Raw genomic sequence first — 27,091 nt, forward strand, 5'->3', positions numbered from 1 at the left:
GGTCGAAATGCATTCAGACGATATTTCGAAAACAGCATTTTCAACGGCTAATGGCCATTATGAGTTTCTTCGTATGCCATTTGGACTACGAAATGCTCCAGCGACATTTCAAAGGATGATTAACAATGTATTGAAGGAATACATTGGCTCAATCTGCCTAGTATATTTAGACGATGTGCTTATTTTCTCTAGAAGCATCGAAGAACATTTCGAAGCCATAGAAAAAATTCTTAGAAGATTAAGCGAAGCCAACCTTAAAGTACAAGTAGATAAATGTACTTTTCTTGCAAAAGAAACAGAGTTTCTGGGCCACGTTATTACTTCGGATGGTATTAGACCGAACCCAGAAAAATGTAACACAATAGACAAAATTGCATTGCCCCAAACTTAAAAGGAAATTAAGTCGTTTTTAGGCATTACAGGATTTTATAGGCGGTTTATCAAGGATTACTCCAAAATAGCTCACCACATGGTAAAATACTTAAAAAAGGAGCAAAAGTGAATATAAATGATAAAGATTGTCAAGAAGCGTTCAAAAAGCTGAAGGTATTAATAAAAAGCGACCCAATCCTTGTCCATCCCGACTTCGACAAAACGTTTGTACTTGTCACTGACGCAAGCAATTTTGCATTAGGTTCAGTTCTTATGCAAGGCAACAAAGTAGTTTTCTTTGCAAGTCGTTCGCTGAATGGACACGAAAAGAACTATAGTACTATAGAAAAAGAGTTACTCGCAATTGTATGGGCTACAAAATATTTCCGACCATATCTGTTTGGACGTAGATTTACTATAAAAACAGACCATCGTCCATTGGTGTGGCTAACCAATTTAAAAGAGCCCAACGCCAAGTTACAAAGATGGAAAATAAAACTGAATGTGTTCGATTTTGATGTCCAATACATAAAGGGCAAGGAAAACGTGGTTGCTGATGGTTTAAGTAGGCTCAACTACGAACCTTCTGAAAATGAAGTGGTGATAAATCTTCATGAATTGTTTGACGAAGATTTTGACACAGTACACAGCGCGGAAAGTGATAGCACTGATTATATTAAGATAACAGAAAAACCATTAAATGTTTTCAAATACCAAATGGTCATTAAAAACGCAAATTTTAATTCATGTAAAACTATTATAATGTTTAAAAAGAAAATTCGATATTATTTACAAATTGCTGATAATAACAGTCTTTTGAATTTTATGAAGGAAAAGCTTCCTGCGAAAGGACTTTTAGCAATTTTTTGCCCAAATATTGAATTATTTAAGGAATTTCAATCTTACTACATTCACTATTTTGCAAGAAATAACAATCTAAAATTACTAAAGTCATCTTCTTTTCGTGAAGATGTAGTTGATAGACAACAACTTTTAGAAATAATAGAAAACACACATTTAAAAAATAACCATAGAGGCATTGTCGAAGTTTTTGAAGAAATTAAGAAAGATTACTTTTATCCAAACTTACAAAAAGAAATACAAAAATTTATCAACAATTGCGAAATTTGTAAGCTAGCAAAATATGACCGAAACCCTGTAAAACAGGCATGCTTAACGAACGAAACGATATCATTTCGTTACGATAATCAACGCTAATAAACGTTCGTTAACGAGATAAGTAAGTTTTCACAAAGGTTACACGAAAAAAAATCTGAAAAAATAAATATGATAAACGCAAAAGCGAATAGAGTTTCTGATGATAATTTTACCAATGATATTGTTGACAATAATAGAGTAAGTAAGTCGAAAGCTAAATACAAAAAAATTATAAATTTTAATAGAGAAGGCAACTATTTAATATCTAATGATAAAAAGTTTAAAAAAATATATAAAAGTCAGGTGAAACGAAAAAACAAATTTGATACTTCTAAAAAAAAAAAAAAAATGTTAAAAATATATCCAGTAGAGACTCCTGGATCTGGTGGTGGAGGAGTGATATAATGAATATATGTACATACATAAGCAGCATGTGTACATAAGTACACATATATATAATTATACATATATTTAAGTTTTTATAAAAGTAAGAGAGAAAATAAGAACAGAGCGAATAAACTTTAGAGAGCATTCATTTAACTTTCCATCTAGTTTTAGTTACGGTTATTTATTATTAAGAGAGCGTAATTTAAGTTTTAAGTATAACTTGTGTAAAGAATGATTTGAAATAAAGTTTTAGTTTTGGAGAATACATCAAGACGCGTGTTTGATTCCAAAATCTGACTATATACATACATACATATGAATGCTCGTAGCAATTAGCCGATGACAGTTGGCACGAGCTCATATTCTATGTCGCCGGTGGTTAAAGGTGTTGCCGTTCGAATCTTTAATGAACTCGCATCTAAAAGGGGAATTTATTATTAATACCAAAATCAACTAATTTATTGCCTTTTTGATACATAATGCTATTTTTCTTGGCAAAATTGCTTCAATTCATTTCGCCGCACTCTGTTTTTACTTTTTATCTATGAAGATAGTGAAAAATTCTTAAATTGTACTGACATGTGATAAACACGGCAAAATATGCAATATGACGTCACAGTGCGAATTTGGGCCAGAAACGGCTAAAACTGCAACTTTTATGTAGCAACTGCAACATAGCTGCTGAAAACATGACTGCTCGACTGCGCGAACTACTTTTCGGCAGAATTTGATGTAGTGTTTAAAATAGAAATTTAAAATTGTTATAAGCTGTGTCAACTTGGCAATTCGGCATATTGGAAAATTATTTGCAAAAATGTATATGAACAATTCATGGAAATTTTTAGATTGTATTGTTAATACTAGAAGACCCGGCAGACGTTGTCCTGCCCTAAATTTGGCCTATTTGCATACATTTTAAAAAGCTTTTTCCGTCTGACGTTTTGGCCTATATGTCGATACCCTAGTCACCCAGTCACCTATCCTAAATTTCAAGTTAGATCAAACTACACACGGGGCGCAAAACAAATTCAAAATCGGTTCAGTAGTTCAGACATTTCTTGAGCATTACGTTGTCATATTTATTTACATATTTTGCAACCATATTACTACTTCCATAAAGGCATATAAATTGTTTGGTATTATTGCATAGCTAAAGTGCAAGCATTCAATATCATCGAAGTTGGAATTTATAAAATCACAAAAATTTGTCTTCTGACGAATTTATCAAATGCCATATTGCCAAATTCCATCACCAACTTGGAAAACTTAAGAAGAATCATTTATGAATGAAAAATCAAGAGGAAGCTAGTTTTTAAGATTTTGCGATTTACATATGAATATACATACATAGGCAGGGCCGTAGAGAGACAATCCGGGCCCGGGACTAAACAATTTACGCGGCCCTATAAAAAATCCACTAATACATTTGACTAATTTGAATTAATGACGTCTCATTCATGAATCATTATTAATGGATTATATCAAACAAATTTTTGCCACATCAACTAAAGGATTTTTGGACTAAGAGCTGAAAATAAAATTAACACAGAATATTTACTAAGTATTTATACTATTTTATTGTAACGTAGAAATAAAATTCTCTTTTAACAGCCACATATTGTTTCAAATAAACTTTTCTAGTTATTTGGTAACATTTTAATACATTTCTGTTAAATTTAATGATGATTATAAATTTTAATTATTCAACATAGAAGGTTCGGATATCAAAGAGTGGCTCTTCTTGCTTTTTTCGCTGCAACATTTTTTATAATAATATCAAGATTTAACTGTCTTGTCAAAACGGATTCAAAACAAAGCATGGCAAGTCCTGAAACTCGCTCTTGAGATGAACACGATCGATGAAAGTTTTTGATTCTTGAAAGGACGCTGAAGGAACGTTCTGCACTAGCTGCAGTGACAGGTGTAGTGCAAAAGATACGTAAAACAACACAAATGTTGGGGAAAATTGTATACAGATTTTGAACATAGACGGCATTTAGCAATTCCAATGGTGACAGACCTTTATCAAAATTTGCTTCGTAAATGTATTTCAAGTGAATTATTTTGCATTCTAAGCTTTGAGAAATGTCCGACTTGTATTTTTCGACAATTTTTGCTGCGCTCGCCCGAATCGTAGTTTCATTCATGTGTTCAAATTGCCAAAAAAAGGAAAACGTCTCGCTCAAATTTCTCATAGCTGCAAATCGTTCAGCAATGCCAATGATTGCCGAATCAGCGATCACCAAGAATGTATTGTTTTTAAAATCAGACTCTGAATTGTTTCCCATTGGTTCCTGATCAACTTCAAATCTGCTAATAAGGCATCTAGATGTCGGACCTCAACATCTATGGTGGCGTCTCTAACTTGGAGGACCACGTTTCTTTCATTAATGGTAGTCAGCATTTTGAACCAAATTGAGGACAGCAAGATACATTCGAATTTGTTGATGTACTTGAGAATGCCGGTAACATCTCCGTATGCTTACGCAGTCAAATTTGGCTTTTGTCTGAAAGACTATGAAGAGAGCTTTTTTTAAGGATGCCCCATGTGGACTGCTGCTGAAAATAGTAAAACATTTATATACAACTCCGAAGAAAATAATTGCAGCCGTACAACATTCTGCAGCATCAAGACAACATAAATTCAGACTGTGGGTTGCACAAGGCGAGTAATCAGCGTTCGAGTTTTTGTCGAGAATGTGACGTTGTGCTCCGTTGTAAGCTCCTTTCATATTGCCGCCGTTATCGTACCCGTGTGCACGACATTCTTTTAATGGCATTTCATGTTTATCTAGAGTATGGCAAATTAAATAAGCAATTTCGTGGTTACAATTCACGAAAGCCAAAAACCGTTCTTGAATTGTAAAATTTCTTGCTTTCGAATTGAAATGGAGTTAGCGAAAATGAACGTAGTCAACGTGACTAGCATCAGGCATAGCATCAACGATATTAGCAAAATTCTTCGCCTTCTTGCGTTGATCTAATATATTTTCCTTCACGTGTTTTGCGCAAATTTCTATAAACTCGTTCTGAATGTCTGGGGAAAGATAGTGAACTTGTAAACGTGTGCGCTGCTGTTGTGAAATCCTAACTTTCTCCTAATGATCTCTAAGTATCGGATCATAATGGCTTATGACATCTTAGATGCCCAAAAAATGTCCATTGTTTCGTTCACCAAGATATATACTTTCGCCTTTGAAAGCTAGGGCCTCTTTCATTATTCACGGTAACGATATCGAAGTCGGTTAAATAATCTTGACTTTGATACAGAGTTGGTGGTATTGTTGGAAGACGTTTTGAAGATGAGATGTTTTAGTGTCTCCTCACTGTTCGAAGGCCCAGGCAAAAAATCATTATCAATATTCGTTGCTTTTGAAATTCGGCTTAAAATTTGCACATGGAACAACTAAAGACTCTCCTGAATTAAAAAAATGTTTTAGTACCTCTAAATCGCGGGCCCCCTGAGAAACCTCGGGCCCCGGGGGGAATCCCACCATTCCCCCTCACCTCTCGTCGGACCTGTAGATAGGTATGTATAAAAATAAAATGGTCGTAATTGTGGAATTTTCTTCAGCGGAGATGGCTAGCGAGGTACTTAAAAAAATCTGTCCGGGTACTCAATATATATTGAAAAAGATCTGATTACAGAAAAGTAGCAATATAAGAAAGTTCTAATCCGATTAAAAACTGATCTATCGAAGCTTGACCCCCAGTATAAAATATTTGTCAGAAACGACTCTACGTGTGTGAATCAGAGGTGGATGGCGTTTAACACGAACAAAGTTTTAATGTGTGATGGTCAATGAGCTGAGGTTGTGCTTCGTAGCTTCTATGGTGAATTTAGGTATTTTGAAGAGGATGGTTTCAAAAAACTAGTAGAGGTTCCGAATGTACTAGAAATACACCGGTTCTGAACTAGAGATTTTTCCAACCTACTATGTAAAAAATCATTTCATAACAACTTATATGTATTTCAAAACATTCGATAACTTGCAGCACTTTCTACAAATAAAACTTCTTATTTTTGAATTTTCAGAACCAAATTTAAACTCTAAGGATAAGTTCTAAAACCAGACGTTTCTATTACATTTTCTATTTTTCGATTCTTGAAACCTTTTGCTTTTGTTTCAAACCCAGACGTGACTACAAGTTCCTATTTATTGATTTTTGAACCTTTTTTGGTTTTGTCTTAAAACAATTTTAGTAGTAGTAGTAGTAGAGTTTATTTATTTAGCAATTTAGCTACTTTTAAAAAAATAAGTATAATGTAGTAATTCATAATTACATTTCAAATCTTAATCATAATTAACTTTACCAAATTCAATCACTTTTCACTTAAATATATACATATTAGATTCAGACTTAATTTCCATCGGCAATGAATTAAATAAGCTAGCTCCTTTATAAAACAAACTATTTTGTGCCGCACCTGACATTAGAGGTGGTCTTCTAAAATCAATATTGTTCCTAAGGGGATATGGTTGTATATCAGCTACATAGCATATCTCGGACGTTAAATATCTTGGCAAAAAATTATATTTAATTTTAAGCATAAAGCATAACGCGTTAAACATAACACGCTGATTTACAGACATCCATTTCAACGATTCAAGAAGCGTTGAAATCGATGTCATTACACTACATTTTAGAATAGATCTCATAGCTTTATTTTGGAGTTTTTGCATTCTATCTATACTTGACATTGTGCTTAAGAAATGGATAGTGGAACAATATTCAAAATGTGGTTTAACGATCGTGTCGTAAATATTTGTTGCACACATAGTTGAAACTTGTTTCCGTATTCTTTTAACAAAATTAATCTTTTTTGCTATTTTTTTGCAACCATAATCTATATGCAGAATTAACTTAAGTTTGCTATCAATAATAACTCCTAGATACTTAATTTGGTCTACTCTCTCTATATATTCACAATTTATAGAAATATTTTTGTTGGATCTACCATTGACCATCATCCATTTTGTCTTCTTTACATTAAGTTTTAGTTTATTCATTTTTAAATAACCTTCAACTCTGATAATGTCTGCATTAAGTTTATCTATACACTCATCACCTGAATTAGCTGATATATATAATAACGTATCATCAGCGAACAAACATACATTTGAATTCTGCAAGACTTTTTCGATATCGTTAACGTAAATTATAAATAATAATGCACCTAATGTAGAGCCTTGTGGCACACCAAGGTTCACCGAAATAGTGCCGGATACACATTCTCCCACCTTAGTCCGTTGATATCTGCCAGTCAAATAGCTTTCAAAACCATTGAAGCTCCGGCAGGGATATTCCGTATTGTTGCAGTTTTTTTATTAATATCCCTCTATCCAAGGTTTCAAACGCTCTTTGAAAATCGAGAAATACTGCTGCTATTATTTTTTTTCTATCAACATGTGTTTTCCATCTGATAATCACTAAATTTATAAGTGATTCACAGCTATGTTTTTTTCTGAACCCAGATTCTCCGAATAACTCGTTTCTTTCAAAATATTGCACCAGTTGCTCATGAACAATTGTTTCAATGATTCTACTTTCCATTATCAATGTGTTAATCGGCCGAAAATCTTCTGGCTTGATCGCGTTCTTTACTTTCTCTATTGGAACAACTCTGTATTCTTTCCAATTTTCTGGGAAAATGCCTTTCGTGAATGATTCATTAATCAGCGCAACCATTATTGGTCCTACAAATTTAAACGCCTGCAATAGTATAGGTGCTGAGAGCCCATTAAAATCTTTCTTTTTATTCAAACTTTGAATATAACATTTAAGTTCACTTAACGTTATTTTTCTGAATTGGAAACTGAAACTTTCATTGGGTGTTTGTGCCCAATTAACAAAAGGCATTGCTGGTATAGATTCATTAATAGCTTTAATGCTGTCCACAAAAAAATTGTTAAGTTGATTCGCTATCTCGTACTTTTCAGTTACTACTGTTCCATTAAAGTTTACTTTTTGTATTTCTTTATAATCTTTTTTTAATACCAATTTTTTTATTTTTTGCCACATTGACTTTTGATCTTTGTACTGCTCAATTTTTTTCTCAATATATTTATTTTTCTCTCTATCTAATTTTAATTAGTATTCTATCCTTACTTTTTTATATTCAGCCCAATCAGACGGATTATTTTCCCATACAGCGCAATTATAGCAATTAATTTTCTTATATTTCACTTCACGTAATGATGTGTTAAACCACTCACATCTGATTTCATTACTCTTTATGATTTTATTTTTTGACATTTTATGCAACGCATCTTTAATGTGTTCACCAAACATTTTTGCCTTTTGCTCGAAGTTATCGTAAGAATGAATGTCGTTTACGTTATCCTGGCTGAAGACGTTAGCAATTATTCTCCTGCTAAATCCTATTATTTTTAATGATATAATTTTATCGGCGACCACCGTGGTGTGATGGTAGCGTGCTCCGCCTACCACACCGTATGCTCTGGGTTCAAACCCCGGGCAAAGCAACATCAAAATTTTAGAAATAAGATTTTTCAATTAGAAGAAAATTTTTCTAAGCGGAGTCGCCCCTCGGCAGTGTTTGGCAAGCGCTCCGGGTGTATTTCTACCATGAAAAGCTCTCAGTGAAAACTCATCTGCCTTGCAGATGCCGTTCGGAGTCGGCATAAAATATGTAGGTCCCGTCCGGCCAATTTGTAGGGAAAATCAAGAGGAGCACGACGCAAATTGGAAGATAAGTTCGGCCTTAGATCTCTTCGGAGGTTATCGCGCCTTACATTTATTTTTATTTTTAATTTTATCCTCCTCTTTATGCTGGTTATTGTTGCTACCAATTTCTATACAAATCGTTCCGTGATCACTTATTTTACGTTCAGTTGCAATTTCTGCTTTTGCTATGAACGCATTTGTAACAACATAATCAATTTGTGTTGCTGATGTAGCAGAAATTCTCGTCGGGTCCGTAACTATTTGCTTAAACGCATTATCTTCAAATACTTGCTTTAGTTGCCTCTTATATGAAGAATTCTCCAGCCAATTAATATTAAAGTCACCAATCACTAGCAAATCAGTCATGTTCGATAACTTTTCTATTTCAGTCTTAATGAAATCGCAAAACGTAGCTTCCGGTGAAAACCGTCTGTTAGGTGATTCATAGACCGTAGCAATACAAAACTTTCTATTATTTTGACTAATATGTACCTTTATCCACCAAAATATTTTCTCACGAGCGACTAGCTCAACAGACTCCACACTCCATCTATTCTTTACGTGTATCAAAACTCCACCTGTATGCCTTGATTCGATATCACATCTTATAATAGAATAATCGCTCAGACTTATTTCACTGTCTTCAATAACACTGGTTAAGTGTGTTTCTGTAAGGCATATCACATCATAACGTTGATGCGCGGAGAATATCTCTAGTTGAGCATAATTCGAACATAATCCGCAGATATTAAAATAAACGCACCTAATGTTATGCTCTGACTGCTAATATAACTTTCTTTCAGCTTCAACTTTCAGTTTTCTCTGCAATACATTGCAACACGCGTCTCTAGTATCGTGATCAATATTTATTTTAGTTAAGTTAAGGCTTGCTTTCGCTTTTATGCAGTTTATACACTTTACGACAGTATTTTGGCACTCCTTGTAATTATGGCCTGCTGCGCTACATTTTGCACATCTTTGCTGGGTTTCTCTGCACATGGATGCTTTGTGGTTAAAACCCCAACACTTGTAACATCTCAAAACATCTAAGCTTTCATAAACAATGCACCGGTCCCATTCAATATTCAATCTTTTTTTTCATAACGCATCTCCATCAATATCAAAATACGCATTAAACGAACGAGGATTCTTGAGAGGCATAAACTTTAGTGCACTTTTTATATTTAAATTCAATATCGTTTTGCTTTTGAATTGCTTCCTGTACCTTATCACAATCTATCTTTGACGATAACCCGCATACTAGAATTTTAGGATAACGCATACGTGGCAAAACAACATCATAATTTTCACTAAGCTTGCCCTTGATTTCGTCTGCTAAAATGCCTCTGTCATCACTATTTACACCCGGGCTATTCAAAACTGAAAGTGCACCTGTATTAGTGAGAGCGCAATTGTCGCGATGATTGTGCGGGTGAATTGATTTTTCATTTATTCGCTTACTAGCAAGCACCGAGCTAACAACAAACATATGTATCGCGCATAATTTTTCATGCATATTTTGATACCAATCAGCCGATACTCACCCCGATGTTGCTACGCCAAGTGCCAAGCGACGACTAAAGGCTCCATTACTGATACTTAGCATAGACTTGACTTGACTTGGCGTAAACTTGGCAACTTAGCCACGATTATACTCCACTTGGCGCATAAAATCTGGCATCATAATCAGCGTTGAAATTTATTTTTAAATAAATGTCAATTTGTATGACAAAATGTCAAAATGAAATGGAAACAAACAAATGGCATCTCAAAATGTAAACGTCACTTAGAACTTACATAGAAAATCAAAATTCAACAGACTTCAAAGTCAAGTTAAGTTTTGAGTAATCAGTAACATGCAATGTTAATTTAACAGAACTGTAAGTGACAGCTCGCAAGCCAAGTCAAGTCTATGCTAAGTATCAGTAATGGAGCCTTAACTCAGTTAACGACGACAGAGCGAATCATATGCGTGTGAATTGAGAGGGCACAATTGTGCTATGAAATGAATAGCCCTGATTTACACAATTAATTGCAATAGCCCTTTTATTTTTTTTCTTAATTCCATTTATTTTCAATTTATGGTTACAGAATCAATTGTGCACAACTCAAATTTTTCTTTAGTTTCGCTGCATATGATTCTTTCTCAACACCACCTTTCTTATTTACGATTGCCTTAACTTCATCGCATATTTTCATACTCTCTTTTTTATTACTTTCAAGCTCTCGACACATACATAGCTACTGATTGATCTTTAAACTTAAGAGAGAATTCTGCAATGCTCTTATTAACAGCTGCAATCTTATTTTCACTAGCTATTTGCGTTGCCCTAAGCGATTCTATTCTCTCTACATAGCGCGCTTCAACCGCTTGCAATAACTATTTTATTTCACGCTCCATTATATTTCGCGTTTCTTTATTATCTTCTTTAAACTCTCTTAAGTAGCTTGCATTCTTTTTCACTTGACTTCTCATTTCTTGAAGCACATCGTCAATATTATGTATGTACTGTATACACTCATCACACATATATCGAAGAAATGCATTTGATACTAAATTGTTTAAGCTCGATTGATCTATGCCCGCGCATTTAGGTGTTTGAAATCTTGAAACTCTTTTCCGCACACCCCCGCACAGCAGAGGCTTCTTTCCCATGGTATTGCGTTTTTGCATTTATAACAGCAGCCCATAACTGTGCTGCTTTCTCTTTTGGCACAATTGTTTCACTTTATTTTTATTTTATTTTATTAAATTGACAAATTTATGTTGTTTAAATTTGAAATGCTCATGCCATTCCACAGGCTGCAAATAATTTGTGTTTTATAGCTGGTTTTTTATACTCAGCTTAGCAGAGCTTACAGAGTATATTAACTTTGTTCGCATAACGGCAATCCGTAACGTCATAAACTAATCGAGATAGATATAGACTTCTATATATCAAAATGATCTGGGCGAAAAAAGAAATTCATTAGCCATGTCCGTCCGTCCGTCCGCCCGTAAACACGATAACTTGAGTAAATTATGAGGTATCTTGATGAAATTTGGTGTGTGCGTTCCTGGGCGATCATCTCAGATTTCTATTTAAAATGAACGAAATCGGACTGCAACCACGCCCACTTTTTCGATATCGAGAATTTCGAAAAACAGAAAAACTGCGATAACTCATTGCCAAAGACGGATATAGCGATGAAACTTGGTAGGTGGGTTAACCTTATGACGCAGAATAGAAAGTTAGTAAAATTTTGGACAATAGGCGTGGCACCGCCCACTTTTAAAATAAGGTCATTTAAAGGTTTTTCAAGCTGTAATTTGGCAGTCGTAGAAGATATCATGATGAAATTTTGCAGGAACGTTACTCCTATTACTATATATTTGCTAAGTAAAAATTAGCAAAATCGGATTACGACCACGCACACTTAAAAAAAAAATTTTTTGTAAGGTCAAATTTTAACAAAAAATTTAATATCTTTACAGTATAGAAGTAAATTATGTCAACATTCGACTCCAGTAATGATGTGGTGCAACAAAATACAAAGATAAAAGAAGATTTCAAAATGGGCGTAACTCCGCCCTTTTTAATTCGTCTAGAATACTTTTAATACCATAAGTCGAACAAAAATTTACCAATCCTAGTGAAATTTCGTAAGCGAATAGCTTCTATGACGATAACTGTTTTCTGTGAAAATGGGCGAAATCGGTTGAAGCCACGCCCAGTCTTTATACACAATCGACCGTCTGTCCTTCCGCTCGGCCGTTAACACGATAACTTGCACAAAAAACGATATATCTTAACTAAACTTAGTTCACGTACTTATCTGAAATCACTTTATCTTGGTGTAAAATATCGCCGAAATCCGACTATGACCACGCCTACTTTTCCGATATCGAAAATTACGAAAAATGAAAAAAATGCCAAATATGAAAAAAGAGATGAAACATGGTAATTGGATTGGTTTATTGACGCAAAACATAACTTTGGAAAAAAACTTGGTAAAATGGGTGTGACACCTACCATATTAAGTAGAAGAAAATGAAAAAGTTCTGCAGGGCGAAATCAAAAGCCCTTGGAATCTTGGCAGGAATACTGTTCGTGGTATGACATATATAAATAACTTAGCGGTACCCGACAGAAGATGTTCTGTGTCACCCTGGTACACATTTTGGTCGATATCTCGAAAACGCCTTCACATATACAACTAAGGGCTATTCCCTTTTAAAACCCTCATTAATACTTTTAATTTGATACCCATACCGTACAAACACATTCGAGAGTCACCCCTGGTCCACGCTTATTGCGATATCTCGAAAAGGCGTCCACCTATAGAACTAAGGCCCACTAAGTTTTAAATAATCATTAACACCTTTCATTTGATACACATGTCATACAAACACATTCCAGGGTTACCCTAGGTTCATTTTGGTGATTGGTAAATGGTGATTTTCCCTTATTTTGTCTCCAAAGCTCTCAGCTGAGTATGTAATGTTCGGTTACACCCGAACTTAGCTTTCCTTACTTGTTGTTATACTCAGTTGAGCAGAGTTCACAGAGTATATTAACTTTGATTGGATAACGGTTGGTTGTACAGGTATAAAGGAATCGAGATAGATATAGACTTCCATATATCAAAATCATCAGTTTCGAAAAAAAATTCGATTGAGCCATGTCCGTCCGTCCGTCCGTCTGTCCGTTAACACTATAACTTGAGTAAATTTTTAGGTATCTTAATGAAATTTGGTATGTAGGTTCCTGGGCACTCATCTCAGATCGCTATTTAAAATGAACGATATCGATCAATAACCACGCCCGCTTTTTCGATATCGAAAATTTCGAAAAATCGAAAAAGTGCGATAATTCATTACCAAATACGGATTAAGCGATGAAACTTGGTAGGTGAGTTGAACTTATGATGCAGAATAGAAAACTAGTAAAATTTTGGACAATGGGCGTGGCACCGCCCACTTTTAAAATAAGGTAATTTAGACGTTTTGCAAGCTGTACTTTGGCAGTCGTTGAAGATATCATGATGAAATTTGGCAGGAACGTTACTCTTATTATCGACCACGCCCACTTTTTAATTTTTTTTTTTTTTTTTAATTCAAATTTTAAAAGAAAAGTTAATATCTTTACAGTATATAAGTAAATTATGTCAACATTCAACTCCAGTAATGATATGTTGCAACAAAATACAAAAATAAAAGAAAATTTCAAAATGGACATGGCTCCGCCCATCTTAATTTAATTTGTCTTACTTACTTACTTAATTGGCGCTTAACCGTCTAAACGGTTATGGCCGTCCAACAAGGCGCGCCAGTCGCTCCTTCGCTCCGTCAACCGGCGCCAATTGGTCACACCAAGGGAGTTTAAATCGTTTTCCACCTGGTCCTTCCAACGGAGTGGGGGCCGCCCTCTACCTCTGCTTCCATAGGCGGGTTCCGATAGAAACACTTTCTTGGCCGGAGCATCATCTTTCATTCGCATAACATGGCCTAGCCAGCGCAGCCGCTGCGTTTTAATTCGCTGGACTATGTTGATGTCTGCGTATAGCTCGTACAGCTCATCATTAAATCTTCTTCGGTACTCGCCATCGCCAACGCGTAGAGGTCCATAAATCTTTCGAAGAACTTTTCTCTCGAACACTCCCAAAGCCGCTTCATCTGCTGTTGTCATGGTCCATACTTCTGCCCCATATAGCAGGACGGGTACGATAATTGACTTGTAGAGTATGATTTTCGTTCGCCGAGAGAGGACTTTACTTTTCAATTGCCTACCTAGTCCAAAGTAGCATTTATTGGCAAGATTATTCTTCGCTGGATTTCAGTGCTGATGTTGTTGCTAATGTTGATGCTGGTTCCCAAATAAACGAAGTCTTTTACTATTTCGAAATTATGGCTGCCAACAGTAGCGTGGTTGCCAAGGCGCATATGCGCTGACTCTTTGCTCGATGACAGCAGGTACTTCGTTTTGTCCTCATTCACCATCAAACCCATCTTTACCGCTTCTTTTTCCAGCTTGGAGTAAGCAGAACTAACAGCGCGGGTGTTTAGGCCGATGATATCAATGTCATCAGCATATGCCAGTAATTGCACGCTTTTATAGTATATTGTTCCAGTGCGGTTAAGTTTTGCAGCTAGTATAATTTTCTCCAGCATCAAATTAAAGAAATCGCACGATAGGGGGTCACCCTGTCTGAAACCTCGTTTAGTTTCGAACGGCTCGGAGAGGTCCTTCCCAATTCTGACTGAGCTGATGGTGTTGCTCAACGTCATTTTGCACAGCCGTATAAGTTTTGCGGGGAAACCAAATTCAGACATAGCGGCATATAGGCAGCTCCTTTTCGTGCTGTCGAAGGCGGCTTTAAAGTCGACGAAGAGGTGATGTGTGTCGATTCTCTTTTCACGGGTTTTTTCCAAGATTTGGCGCATTGTGAAAATCTGGTCGATGGTAGATTTACCAGGTCTGAAGCCGCACTGATAAGGTCCAATCAGCCGGTTCACGGTGGGCTTCAATCTTTCGCACAATACACTTGAAAGGACCTTATATGCGATATTAAGAAGGCTGATTCCACGATAGTTGGTGCATTTTGCAGTATCCCCCTTCTTGTGGACTGGGCAAAGAACACTTAGATTCCAACTGTCGGGCATGCTTTCGTCCGCCCATATTTTGCTAAGAAGCTGCTGCATGCGCCTTACCAACTCCTCGCCGCCGAACTTGAATAGCTCCGCTGGCAATCCATCAGCGCCCACGGCCTTGTTGTTTTTCAATCTGGTTATTGCTATTCTAACTTCGTCATAATCGGGCGGGGGGACATATATTCCATCATCATCGATTGCGGGATCGGGTTCTTCATCTCTGCGCGGTGAATTGCTGCCTCCATTTAGGAGAGCAGAGGAGTGTTCCCTCCATAATCTAAGCACTCTCTGGACATCAGTTACAAGGTCGCCGTTTTCATTCCTACAGGAGTTTGCCCCGGTCTTAAAACCTTCCGTCTGTCGCCGTATTTTTTGGTAGAATTTTCGGGCGTTATTCCTGGTGGCTAGCAGCTCAAGCTCCTCGCACTCACGCCTTTCTGCTTCTGCTTTTTTCTTCCTGAAAAGGCGTCTCGCTTCCCTTTTCAACTCACGATAGCGTTCACACACTCCTCTTGTCGCGCTCGCTTTTAACGTAGCCCTGTAGGCAGCGTCTTTTCTTTCGGTTGCAACGCGGCATTCTTCATCATACCAGTTGTTTTTTCGTAGCCGCCGGTAACCAATTTTTTCCTCGGCGGCAGTATGAAGTGCTTTGGAGATATGCTCCCACTGCCCCTGTATTCCTTCAGGATGAGTTGTGCCCTCAGAGAGCAGGTGTGAGAGTCGAGTTGCGAAATCATTGGCAGTCTGTTGTGATTGAAGCTTTTCGACGTCTAGCTTTCCTTTAGTTTTTTGTTCCTTGTTTTTAGCCGCGTTGAGGCGGGTGCGTATTTTGGCTGCAACGAGATAATGGTCCGAATCGATGTTAGGTCCTCGGATCGTTCGCACATCTAAAACACTGGAGGCATGCCGTCCGTCTATCACAACGTGATCGATCTGATTGCGAGTATTTCGATCAGGAGACAGCCATGTAGCTTGATGTATCTTTTTATGCATGAACCTCGTGCTTGATATGACCATGTTTCGAGCACCGGCAAAGTCAATCAGCCTCAGTCCGTTAGGAGAAGTTTCATTGTGTAGGCTGAACTTTCCGACTGTAGGGCCAAAAACACCTTCTTTGCCCACCCTGGCGTTAAAGTCGCCAAGCACGACTTTTATATCATGACGGGGGCAGCGCTCGTATGTGCGTTCTAATTGTTCATAAAAAGTGTCTTTCACCTCATCGTCTTTCTCCTCTGTCGGCGCATGGGCGCAGATGAATGATATATTAAAAAATTTTGCTTTTATTCGAATAGCGGCGAGACGCTCGTCCACAGGCGTGAACGCCAGCACTTGGCGACAAAGTCTCTCTCCCACCACAAATCCGACGCCGAAACTGCGCTTATTCGCATGGCCACTCCAATATGTGTCACAATTTTTGATCTTCTTTCCTCCTTGCTTCGTCCAACGCATTTCTTGGATGGCGGTGATGTCAGATTTTGCTTTGACGAGGACATCAACCAGCCGGGCATCTGCACCAATCCCATTCAGGGAGCGGACGTTCCAGGTGCATGCCCTCAATTCATTGTCCTTCAAACGTTTGCCATAGTCGTCATCAATAGAGAGTGTATTTATCCGAGGCTTGTTGTTATATTTGATTGGAGTATGGTTTTACGTGGCGGGTCCCAAGCCCAGCGCACAACCCGCTCAGCGGGGGTGAAAATATTACTTGGCACGTTTATATAGCGAGCCGCTTGCTCCAAGACAGACGCCCGCTTGCAGCCGCACCTAGAGGTGTACAGACGCTGCCGATGAAATCTCCCCCGGCTAGCCCTTAAACCGATTATATCAGAGTGGCCTAGCCAGGTTGTCGCCTTCTCACATTAGCTCACCGCTAAACGGGTGTTTAGCGGCTATCCAGAGGATACTTGGCCGCAAGCGACCGGCAGTAGTGAGCTGCTTGAACCGCATGCAAAATAATCGCTCTGGCCATTCCCAGGTGAATGGCGGTCAGAAGCTTTCCCCACTTTCGTGGACTTCTACACACGGCCCCACCCTCCCAATTTAATTTGTCTAGCATACTTTTAATGCCATAAGTCGAACAAAAATTTACCAATCCTTGTGAAATTTGATAGAGGCTTAGATTCTAGGACGATACATGTTTTCTGTGAAAAAGGGCGAAATCGGTTGAAGCCACGCCCAGTTTTTATACACAGTCGACCGTCTGTCCTTCCGCTCAGCCGTTAACACGATAACTTGAGCAAAAATCGATATATCTTTACTAAACTCAATTCACGTACTTATCTGAACTCACTTTGTATTGGTGTAAGAAATGGCCGAAATCCGACTATGACCACGCCCACTTTTTCGACATCGAAAATTATGAAAATGAAAAAAATGCCATAATTATATACCAAATACGAAAAAAGGGATGAAACATGCTAATTGTATTGGTCTATTGACGCAAAATATAACTTTAGAAAAAAACTTGGTAAAATGGGCGAAATCAAAAGCCCTTGGAATCTTGGAAGGAATACTGTTCGTGGTATTACATATATAAATAAATTAGCGGTACCCGACGGATGATGTTCTGGATCACCCTAGCCCACATTTTGGTTGATATCTCGAAAACGCCTTCACATAGACTGTTTATGAAAATTCAAATGCACTAAACACTTTAGTTATGTTGTATATATTTGTAGTTATCGTTTCTCACTCACAATTCACAACTTGAGTTATTATTATTTATACTAAAATAAAAAATGAAATTAAAATTTATACAATACAAATACAGCAAACGATTGCGGTTCGGACGTTGCGTGGCGAACGGGCTGGTAGTTAATGATAAACTGATTTGTGAGTGAGCGCGGTGGTGGTTGGCAAGCCACAGCTGAGCTGCACTGCCTGCGCTTGACCGCACTGGCCGGGTGTTGCCAGACGGAGGGGCGGACTTAGTCCGAAAATTGGATCATGTCTTCAACATGCCCCCCCCCCCCCCCCGACGAGTTGATGGGTTAAGGGCGGCATAAACCCTGTCCAAGGCCGCCCGGGCCTCGGTTACTAGTTGCCTTAGCTTCTCCTCCTTTTGACGAGCCGATCGGGTTTGTGTTGCTCTCTGGCGGGTTTGTGCGCGTGCTCGCGGGGTTGCCCGGTCTCGGCGTTGAGGGTTGTGTTCATGGCGTCCCGCGTTGTTGCTCTGGCGTCGAGCCCTGTGTAACAGCGTGTGGTGGCCGAGGGCACATTTTCGGCAGCTGGACGGGGAGTCACATGCCCCGGTGCTGTGTGACACTGCCAGGCAGTTGATGCAGTACCGGTGGTTCCTCGCGCACTCGTAGCGCTCCTCAGGCTTCATTGCGAGGAACGCCCGGCACTGCCTTAGCGCGTGTCGCTGCCCACATAGCCGGCATTTCTGGGTCTCCGTAGATTTGCGGGTCCTGTAAAGACAAGAAAAGAAAAAATACGTATTTCTCAAAAAATGGGTTAGAAAAATACGTTGGGGAGGGTAGGTTATATGTAGATTGCTAGGGGCATGAAGCAGAGGGTACCAGAGGTAGGGTTGGCACTGCTAGGCAGTTGGTAGCACGCACAGTTTGGCAATATTACGGGTGATTAGTCAATTTTGGGTTTTGAGTTCCACAACTCGAACATGGTTATCCGATCCAGGGTGTAAAGTGATTACCCGTCCCAAACGCCATTCGTTCGGGGGTAGTAAATCATCCTTTACCACGACTAAATCTCCAACTTGAATATCGCGTTGAGGGCATTTCCATTTGTACCGCTTATGCAGCTCCTTGAGATACTCGTTCTTCCATCGTGTGCTGAATTGGTGGTGAAGCACTTTCAGTTCTTGCCATTTGTTGACCAAGGTGAGATGCTCTGCAGTTGGCTCCGGTAACGACAAGAGCGGCGCGCCACGTAGGAAATGCCCTAGGGTTAGGACTAGGGGATCCATTGGATCTTCGGACATAGGGGAGAGCGGTCGGGAGTTGAGGACCGCCTCTATGCGTACTAAGAGGGTAGTAAGCTCTTTGAAGGAGAACTTCTGGTTTCCTGCTACTTTCGTAAAGTGTATCTTGAAGCTTTTCACGGCCGCTTCCCATAGACCACCCATGTGGGGAGCGTATGGTGGGATGAATTTCCATGAGAATCAGTGAGTTGCATACTTTTCGGCGGCGTCTGTAGCGACTTCCTTGAGGAATGTGGTGAATTCTCTTTGTAATCTGCGTTGTGCGCCGACGAACTTCTTTCCGTTGTCAGAATATATCTGGTGGGGTAGGCCACGGCGGCCAGTAAATCGGGCAAAGGCTGCGTTGAAGGCATTCGTGGTGAGATCAGAGCACACTTCTAAATGAACGGCCTTTGTGGAAAAACAGACGAACACACAAACGTAAGCTTTGACATACGAAGCTCGGCGAAGGGGAGAAGTTTTTACCATAAATGGTCCAGCAAAGTCGACTCCTGTTGTATGAAAGGGTAGGGAATACGTTGACCTCTCGGGTGGCAAGGCTGCCATTATCTGCGTTTTCATCTGCTGTTTATAGATGGTGCAGGTTTTGCAGTGGAAGACGATCTTTTTGACCTTTTGCTTCAAACGTGGAATGTAGTACTGTTGCTGTACCATTCGGATCATCAGCTGTTTGTCGGCGTGCAGCAGGTGCGAATGGAGGAAGTCTAACAGAAGAGAACAAAATCGAGAGTTTTCGGGTATGATAATTGGGTGCCGCTCATTAAAGCTAATCCACCGCATATGCTAATCTTCCAGAAACTCGCATGATTCCTGAGTCATCTAGCATGGGGTTTAATGTCAGAAGGGTGTTTTTTTGGGTAAGGGTCCTGACGTTTGAAGCAGATCTATCGTGTCTCCGTAATGATTCCGTTGAGTTTGAATGATGATTTTGATTTTGGCATCATTCACTTCGACGTGGGTGAGGTTGAGCGTGGCTGGAACTTCTAGTTTTCTTGCTCTTCGGATAAACCGCAATATATAGGCCACGACTCTAAGCGCTCGAGAAAACGACGAAAATCGGTCGAGTATGTCTATATTTTCTTCCTGCAGGGTGTGGAATACGTCCACATGTCGTTGTTCGGGTGGAGTTGGGTGGTGAGGTGTATCTTTTGGCCACGAAGTTGATGGATTGATTAGCCAATTAGGTCCTTCCCACCATAGCGGACATTGGACTAAATCCTGAGGCTTGCAGCCTCGAGTGCCCAAATCCGCTGGGTTATCCTTACTGGAAACGTGCCTCCAAGTGGCGTTGTCGACGTTCTTAAGAATTTCAGAGGTTCTGTTGGCGATATACGTTTTCCAGGTATGGGGTGGTTTTTCTAACCAGGCCAGTACGATGGCAGAATCGCACCAGAGAATGAGTTCGTGTTGGGGTAGATTCAGCTCACTTCGCAGCTGTTTCACTAACTTGGAGAGTAAAACTGCTCCACAGAGTTCCAACCGTGGAAGACTCACGGTTTGGAGGGGTGCTACTTTGCTTTTAGCAGCTAGCAAATGGGATGAAAAACTATTTTCATGGGTTTGTACTCGTAAATATATACAGGCACAAAATGCTTTTTCTGAAGCATCTGAGAATCCATGCAGCTGGATTAGTTTATCGGGGGAATACTGTACCCACCTAGGGATTTTAATGTCTCTGATATGAGGTAAATTTTCATAAATTGAGGTCCATTTTTGGAGAGCTCCTGGCTTCACGTCTTCGTCCCAATCCGTTCCTTCCATCCAGAGTTGTTGCAGCAACATTTTTGCAAGAATCATTATTGGCGAAAGCCATCCTGCGGGGTCAAACAGTTTTGTAACTGCTGATAAAATCTGCCTTTTTGTAGTCGTGTTTTCTGCTGATGGTGGATCATATGTGTAGGTGAAGGTGTCGGTTAGCGCGTTCCACTGAATTCCAAGGGTTTTTGTGGAACTCGAATCACGGAATTTAAGGAAGTCGACGTCTAGCAAATCAGGGTCGGGAACGGGTTTTAAAATTTCAGGGTGATTTGCCGACATCTTCCTCAAAGGGAACCCTGCCGATTTTAAGGCTTCGATAACTTGAGTCATAGAGTTCAAAGTGGACTGTATATTATGACCGCCGGACAAAATATCGTCAACATAAGTTTCATTCAATAAAATATTTTTAGCGAGCGGATATTCATCTTGACAGTCGTGGGCGAGTTGGTGTAGGGTTCGAATTGCCAAATATGGCGCGCAATTTACACCAAAGGTGACTGTTTTTAGTCGAAAATCTTGTATCGGCAGAGTTGGGTGTTTCCGAAAAACGATTCGATGAAAATCTTTATCTTCTTCATGGATGAGTATTTGGCGATACATTTTCTCAATATCGCCGTTGAAAACAAACTTATAAAGTCGCCATTTAAGTATGACGAGCATTAAACCATTTTGTAGAATGGGGCCTGTATGAAGCACGTCGTTCAACGAGTTGCCAGAATGCGACATTTTTGATGCGTTGAAGACGACTCGCACTTTTGTGGTTTTGCTGTCGGGTTTTATGACAGCATGATGGGGTAGATAAAATGATAGATATTTACCATCTCTAATTATCTCTTGTTGGGAGGCGGGTTCCATGTGATCCATGGTTAAATATTCATTAAGGACTTCAAAATATTTGTCTCTTAATTCGGGTTTTCTTTCGAGGGTTCGTTCGATGCTGATATACTGCTGTTGCGCTGCGTGTCGTGAATGACCGAGTGCCAGATTGGCTGGAAATTCCGATTTGAAGGGTAGTTTGACTCTGTAGCGTCCATCTTCCTCACGAATTGTGGTTGTCCGGTAGAGTGCTTCGCAGTATTCATCATCTGCTGATCGTTGTTGGGTTTGGTGAACTTCTTCCTGTTCCCAAAATTGTCTCAAAAGTTGATTGATGGGGTCATCGGTGCATTCCGTGACATGAGTGCTGAAGGTTGATACCTTTTCAGCTACAGGGCCGCTTAATATCCATCCGAATATTGTGTTTTGGGCAAGTGATGTTCCACTCACATTTCGTAGGAGCCCTTCGGTGAGGATTTGCGGGGTGATATCGCTGCCGATTACCACATTGATTTTCGATGGTATCGAATACTGTGGATCGGCTAACGGTAAATGGGACAGTTCTTCGAGATCGACGTTTGAAACTCTGACTGTGGGCAAGAACTTCGTTAGTTTTGGCAAAATTATTGCTTGTGCGTCTATCATTTGGGTTAAGTCTGCTGAACAGAATGTTATCTGGCAGACTTTATTGGCATTTTTCACAACCGTTCCGCCCATTCCAGATATCTGGTGGAGAGACTCTTTTGTGGGTAGACCAAGAACCTTTTGTATACGGGATGACACAAAGGTTTTTTGTGAACCTTGGTCTATTAGGGCACGAATTTTATGAAATTCGCCAGCAAAGTATACTGATACTATTGCTGTGGGTAGTAGGGTGGTTCCATGATTACTCGAGAAGAGTGAAGAAACCGGGTTTTTGTCTTGAGACTGTAGGGAGGAGGTGGCTCTTGCGGCGGCTTTCGATGTTGAGGCTCGCTCGTCGTCCGTTCTCCTAGAGGTGCCGGCTTGGGCATTTTGAGCTCTGGGGTTTGGTTGTGATTGTTGGGGTTTGGGCTGCAAATGCAGTAGCGAGTGATGACGCTTTTGGCAATAAACGCACGTGAAACTACTTTTACATTCGTTCTTGGGGTGTAACGTTGATAAACAGTTTTCACAGTAACTATTTTCTCTCACAAATTTGATTCGGTCTGATACCGATAAATTTCTAAACCTAACGCAAGATTTGACTGCGTGGTATTGATTGCATAATCTACACGAAGCCGTTTTATTGAACTCCGTGTGATATGCATGGGTTCTATTATTGTTAGATTGGGTCGAGTTTTGATTCACCGCTCGTGGCGTAAAACTCGAAAATTGGGGTTTCGCCTTGCCTGGTCTATAGGTACTTAATCTTTCTACTACCTCGTATCTACTGGTGAGGAATTTATTCATGTCCTCCCATAGGGGCATCTCCTTCCGGGAGCTGAGGGATTGTTCCCATAGTGAAAGGCTTTCACTGGGCAGCTTTGATGAGCACAGATAAACGAGGATCGGGTCCCAGTCCGTTGTCGGGATTCCTTGGGTGTTAAGGGTTGACATGCAGTTGTTGATTGTTGTCTGCATCTTCTGTATTTGTTCTCCGCTTTCTGCGAATATTGTGGGTAGGTTGAACAGCGTCTTCAGTTGGTTGTCGACGAGTATCCTTTTGTTCTCGTACCTAGATTTGAGCGCTTCCCAGGCAAGCTCGAAATTATTATCGCTCAGTGGGTATTGTTTTACAATAAGCCCAGCTTGTCCTTTTGTTTTCAGGCGTAGGTGGTATAATTTTTGAGCGGTTGATAATTTAGGGTGGTTTTTATAGACTGCCGTGAACATATCTCTAAAGGATGGCCAGTCTTCGTATCCACCATGAAATACTTCGGTGTCACATGGTGGTACTTTTAAATAAAAACCGTTTGCGTCTGAATTGTTTATTGGGTGGGCGGGTATTTGTTGTTGGTTGGTGCTAGCAGTATTAAAAAGCTGTAAGGCTTCTAAAATTCCTGATTTGCATGTTTGGTAAGTTTCCAAGCATTTAGCGAATTTTTGCTCAACCGAGCCGCTAACATCTGTGTAATTATCTGAGAAACTTACTTCTCGATGGGACTCTAGCACCTTTGCCCATATTTTATCAAGTTCTTCTAATTTGACCTTAAGCATACACTCTGATAAATCGGTAGCTTGGGAGGGTGACCATCTTGAGTAGTAAACCTCTACTTGGTTACCGTCATATATGAATTTCTGCAGGCATTTATCTGCAGGGGTCAATTTTTGTGTTTCGTCCGACGATTTCGGCATTATAAATTAGTTTGGTTTATTAATAAATGGGAGCTTTTATTAAGCTGTGAAAATCGAAAAAAATTTTGTCAAAAGTGCAAAAAAAAATTTTTGAAACCAGCCTAATGTACGCTTGGTTTTTAATACGGGCTTGTCTCGGCGCTTCTGAGTACAAGTAATGTGAGTATATAATAATATAAATATTATAATATTTGTGTTCACTGGGATTTTATTTTTTAATTTTTGAGACCGGCCTAATGTGTACCGGCTTTTTGTTATATGTACTTGTCTCAGCGCGTCTGAGCACAAGTAATATGGGTATATAGTACGTATGTATGTATATATATAAGTGGGTGAAATATATTTGCCGGTACGGGAATGCAAATTTACTTGTTGACAAATTTATATGGGTTTTTTGATGGGACTGTACCTGTTGGTAACAGTGAGTAAGCCAATGAAATATTTTGCCGTTTAGGCTTTTTGATTTGGGTTATATACCCAGGGTCCGGATCTTTAGTTCGGAGGGGTATATAAATTTTGGGATTTTAGATTTGGGGTCCGTACGTTAGACGGAGGGAATATATATGGGAATATATTGGGTAACGAGAGTACTTACTCAGACATTTTTATATGAGCTGTGTGTGACTTGTAGGTTTTGTGTTGTCCTTTAACTTTGGTTGTAATGTGCTCCTCGTTGATATGCTGTGTTGTAATGTTGTACCTCCTTTATGTTGTGTGTCTTTTGTGTAATGGTGTAATTGTAATATACGTCTTTCTTTCTTAATTAAGTTTTAACAAAAAATTTTTTTCCAAAATGTATTTTTTCTTTTTCCAAAACCTTTTTCCTTCTGTATATTTTAATGAAATTTTTGTTGCACTAAGCTCTTTTGTATTTTTTCTTTTGTTTTGCGGGCAAAAATATTTAAAAAATTCCCACTTTCTTTTTTCGTTATTTTCCAAAAAAAACTCTTTTTTCCAAATAATTATATTTTTCTTTTCCTTAAAACTTTTTTTGTTAGTTTTTTTTTTTTTTTTTTGACCAAACTTTTTTCCAGCACTTTATTCTTTAATTTTTCTCCGTTGTTTTCACCAAATTTTGGGTTTTGTTTTAAATAAAATTAAAATTTTATCAATTTACCCTTTTTTGCTCGTATTTCAGATTTTGTTAACTTTTATGTTGTATTTGTATGTAAAATTTTTTCTTTATGTTTTATTAAATTTTTTGATTTCTCAAAATTTCTTTTTTTTTTTCACACACCTTAATGCATGTTAATTGTATGTGCACTATTGTTCAATTTTTTTCTCAAATAAAATTTTTTGTTAAGCACTTTTATAGTTTTGTGGCCGTACCGAACCGCGTTTTTATGTAAAAATTGTTTTTGTTTTTCTTGTTTTTATTATATTTGTGTTTTTTTTTCTCACTTTTTGCTTTTTTCTTCTTTTGCCGCTGGTTACCTTTTTAGCACCAAAGGACCATGTTTATGAAAATTCAAATGCACTAAACACTTTAGTTATGTTGTATATATTTGTAGTTATCGTTTCTCACTCACAATTCACAACTTGAGTTATTATTATTTATACTAAAATAAAAAATGAAATTAAAATTTTAAATAAACTGCGCGACGGCGGGCGGGAGAAAATACAGCAAACGATTGCGGTTCGGACGTTTCGTGGCGAACGGGCTGGTAGTTAATGATAAACTGATTTGTGAATGAGCGCGGTGGTGGTTGGCAAGCCACAGCTGAGCTGCACCGCCTGCGCTTGGCCGCACTGGCCGGGTGTTGCCAGACGGAGGGGGCGGACTTAGTCCGAAAATTGGATCATGTCTTCAACATATACAACTATTTTAAAACCCTCATTAATACCTTTAATTTGATACCCATATCGTACAAACACATTCTAGAGTCACCCATGGTCCACGTTTATGGCGATATCTGGAAAAGGCGTCCACATATAGAACTAAGGCCCACTCCTTTTTAAAATACTCATAAACACCTTTCACTTGATACCCATATCGTACAAAAAAATTCTAGAGTCACCCCTAGCCCACCTTTATGGCGATATCTCGAAAGGGCATCCACCTATAGAACTAAGGCCCACTCCCTTTTAAAATACTCATTAACACCTTTCATTTGATACCCATATCGTACAAATAAATTCTAGAGTCACCCCTGGTCCACCCTTATGGCGATATCTTGAAAAGACGTCCACCTATAGAACTAAGGCCCACGCCCTTTTAAAATACTCATTAACACCTTTCATTTGATACCCATATTGTACAAACGCATTCTAGAGTCACCCCTGGTCCACGCTTATGGCGATATCCCGAAAGGGCGTCCACCCATAGAACTAAGGCCCACTCTCTTTAAAAACACTTATTAACACCTTTCGTTTGATACCCATATTGTACAAACGCATTCTAGAGTCAACCCTGGTCCACTTTTATAACGATATTCCGAAAAGGCGTCCACCTATAGAACTAATGCCCACTCCCTTTTAAAATACTCATAAACACCTTTCATTTGATACCCATATCGTACAAATAAATTCTAGAGTCACCCCTGGTCCACCTTTATGGCGATATCCCTAAATGGCGTCCATCTATAGAACTATGTCCAACTTCCTCTTAAAATACTCTTTAATACCTTCCATTTGATACACATGTCATACAAACACATTCCAGGGTTACCCTAGGTTCTTTTTACAACATGGTGATTTTCCCTTACTTTGTCACCACAGCTCTCAACTGAGTATGTAATGTTCGGTTACACCCGAACTTAGCCTTCCTTACTTGTTTAAACAAGTTTTAAATCGAATTAAGTGAAATAAAGACAATAGTAAATTGAGAGGTGTCCAAATTAAATGCAAAATGTTCCAGAAAGTATTTAAACCGATGAATGGTTAAAAATTTGAACTCAGATTTCTAGCCGTGTATTTACACCCGGAAATTACAGCAAGCTTCACCACTGTATATTAACCTATGTGAACTTAATACCACAATTCAACTGTATAAATATAGAAACGAGCTATTAAGTACAACT

General features: G+C 38.8%; 1 protein-coding gene across 4 annotated transcripts in view; it reads right to left on the bottom strand.

Annotated features, from left to right (window-relative positions):
• LOC137250455 (uncharacterized) overlaps positions 1-25,717 on the bottom strand; it is a 42,998-nt gene extending 17,281 nt beyond the window's left edge. For 2 of the 4 annotated variants that reach the window (XM_067783312.1, XM_067783313.1), the window contains exon 1: positions 17,935-24,659. In XM_067783312.1, the coding sequence (XP_067639413.1) occupies positions 20,019-24,071 (4,053 nt within the window). In that variant the 5' untranslated portion in view covers positions 24,072-24,659 and the 3' untranslated portion in view covers positions 17,935-20,018. The other 2 variants (XR_010952966.1, XM_067783314.1) reach the window with 2 other exon arrangements.
• Between the last annotated feature and the right edge of the window lie 1,374 nt (positions 25,718-27,091).

This window comes from Eurosta solidaginis, chromosome 4 (assembly GCF_040869045.1).
Source record: "Eurosta solidaginis isolate ZX-2024a chromosome 4, ASM4086904v1, whole genome shotgun sequence".
In the NCBI taxonomy this organism is placed as follows: Eukaryota; Metazoa; Arthropoda; class Insecta; order Diptera; family Tephritidae; genus Eurosta; species Eurosta solidaginis.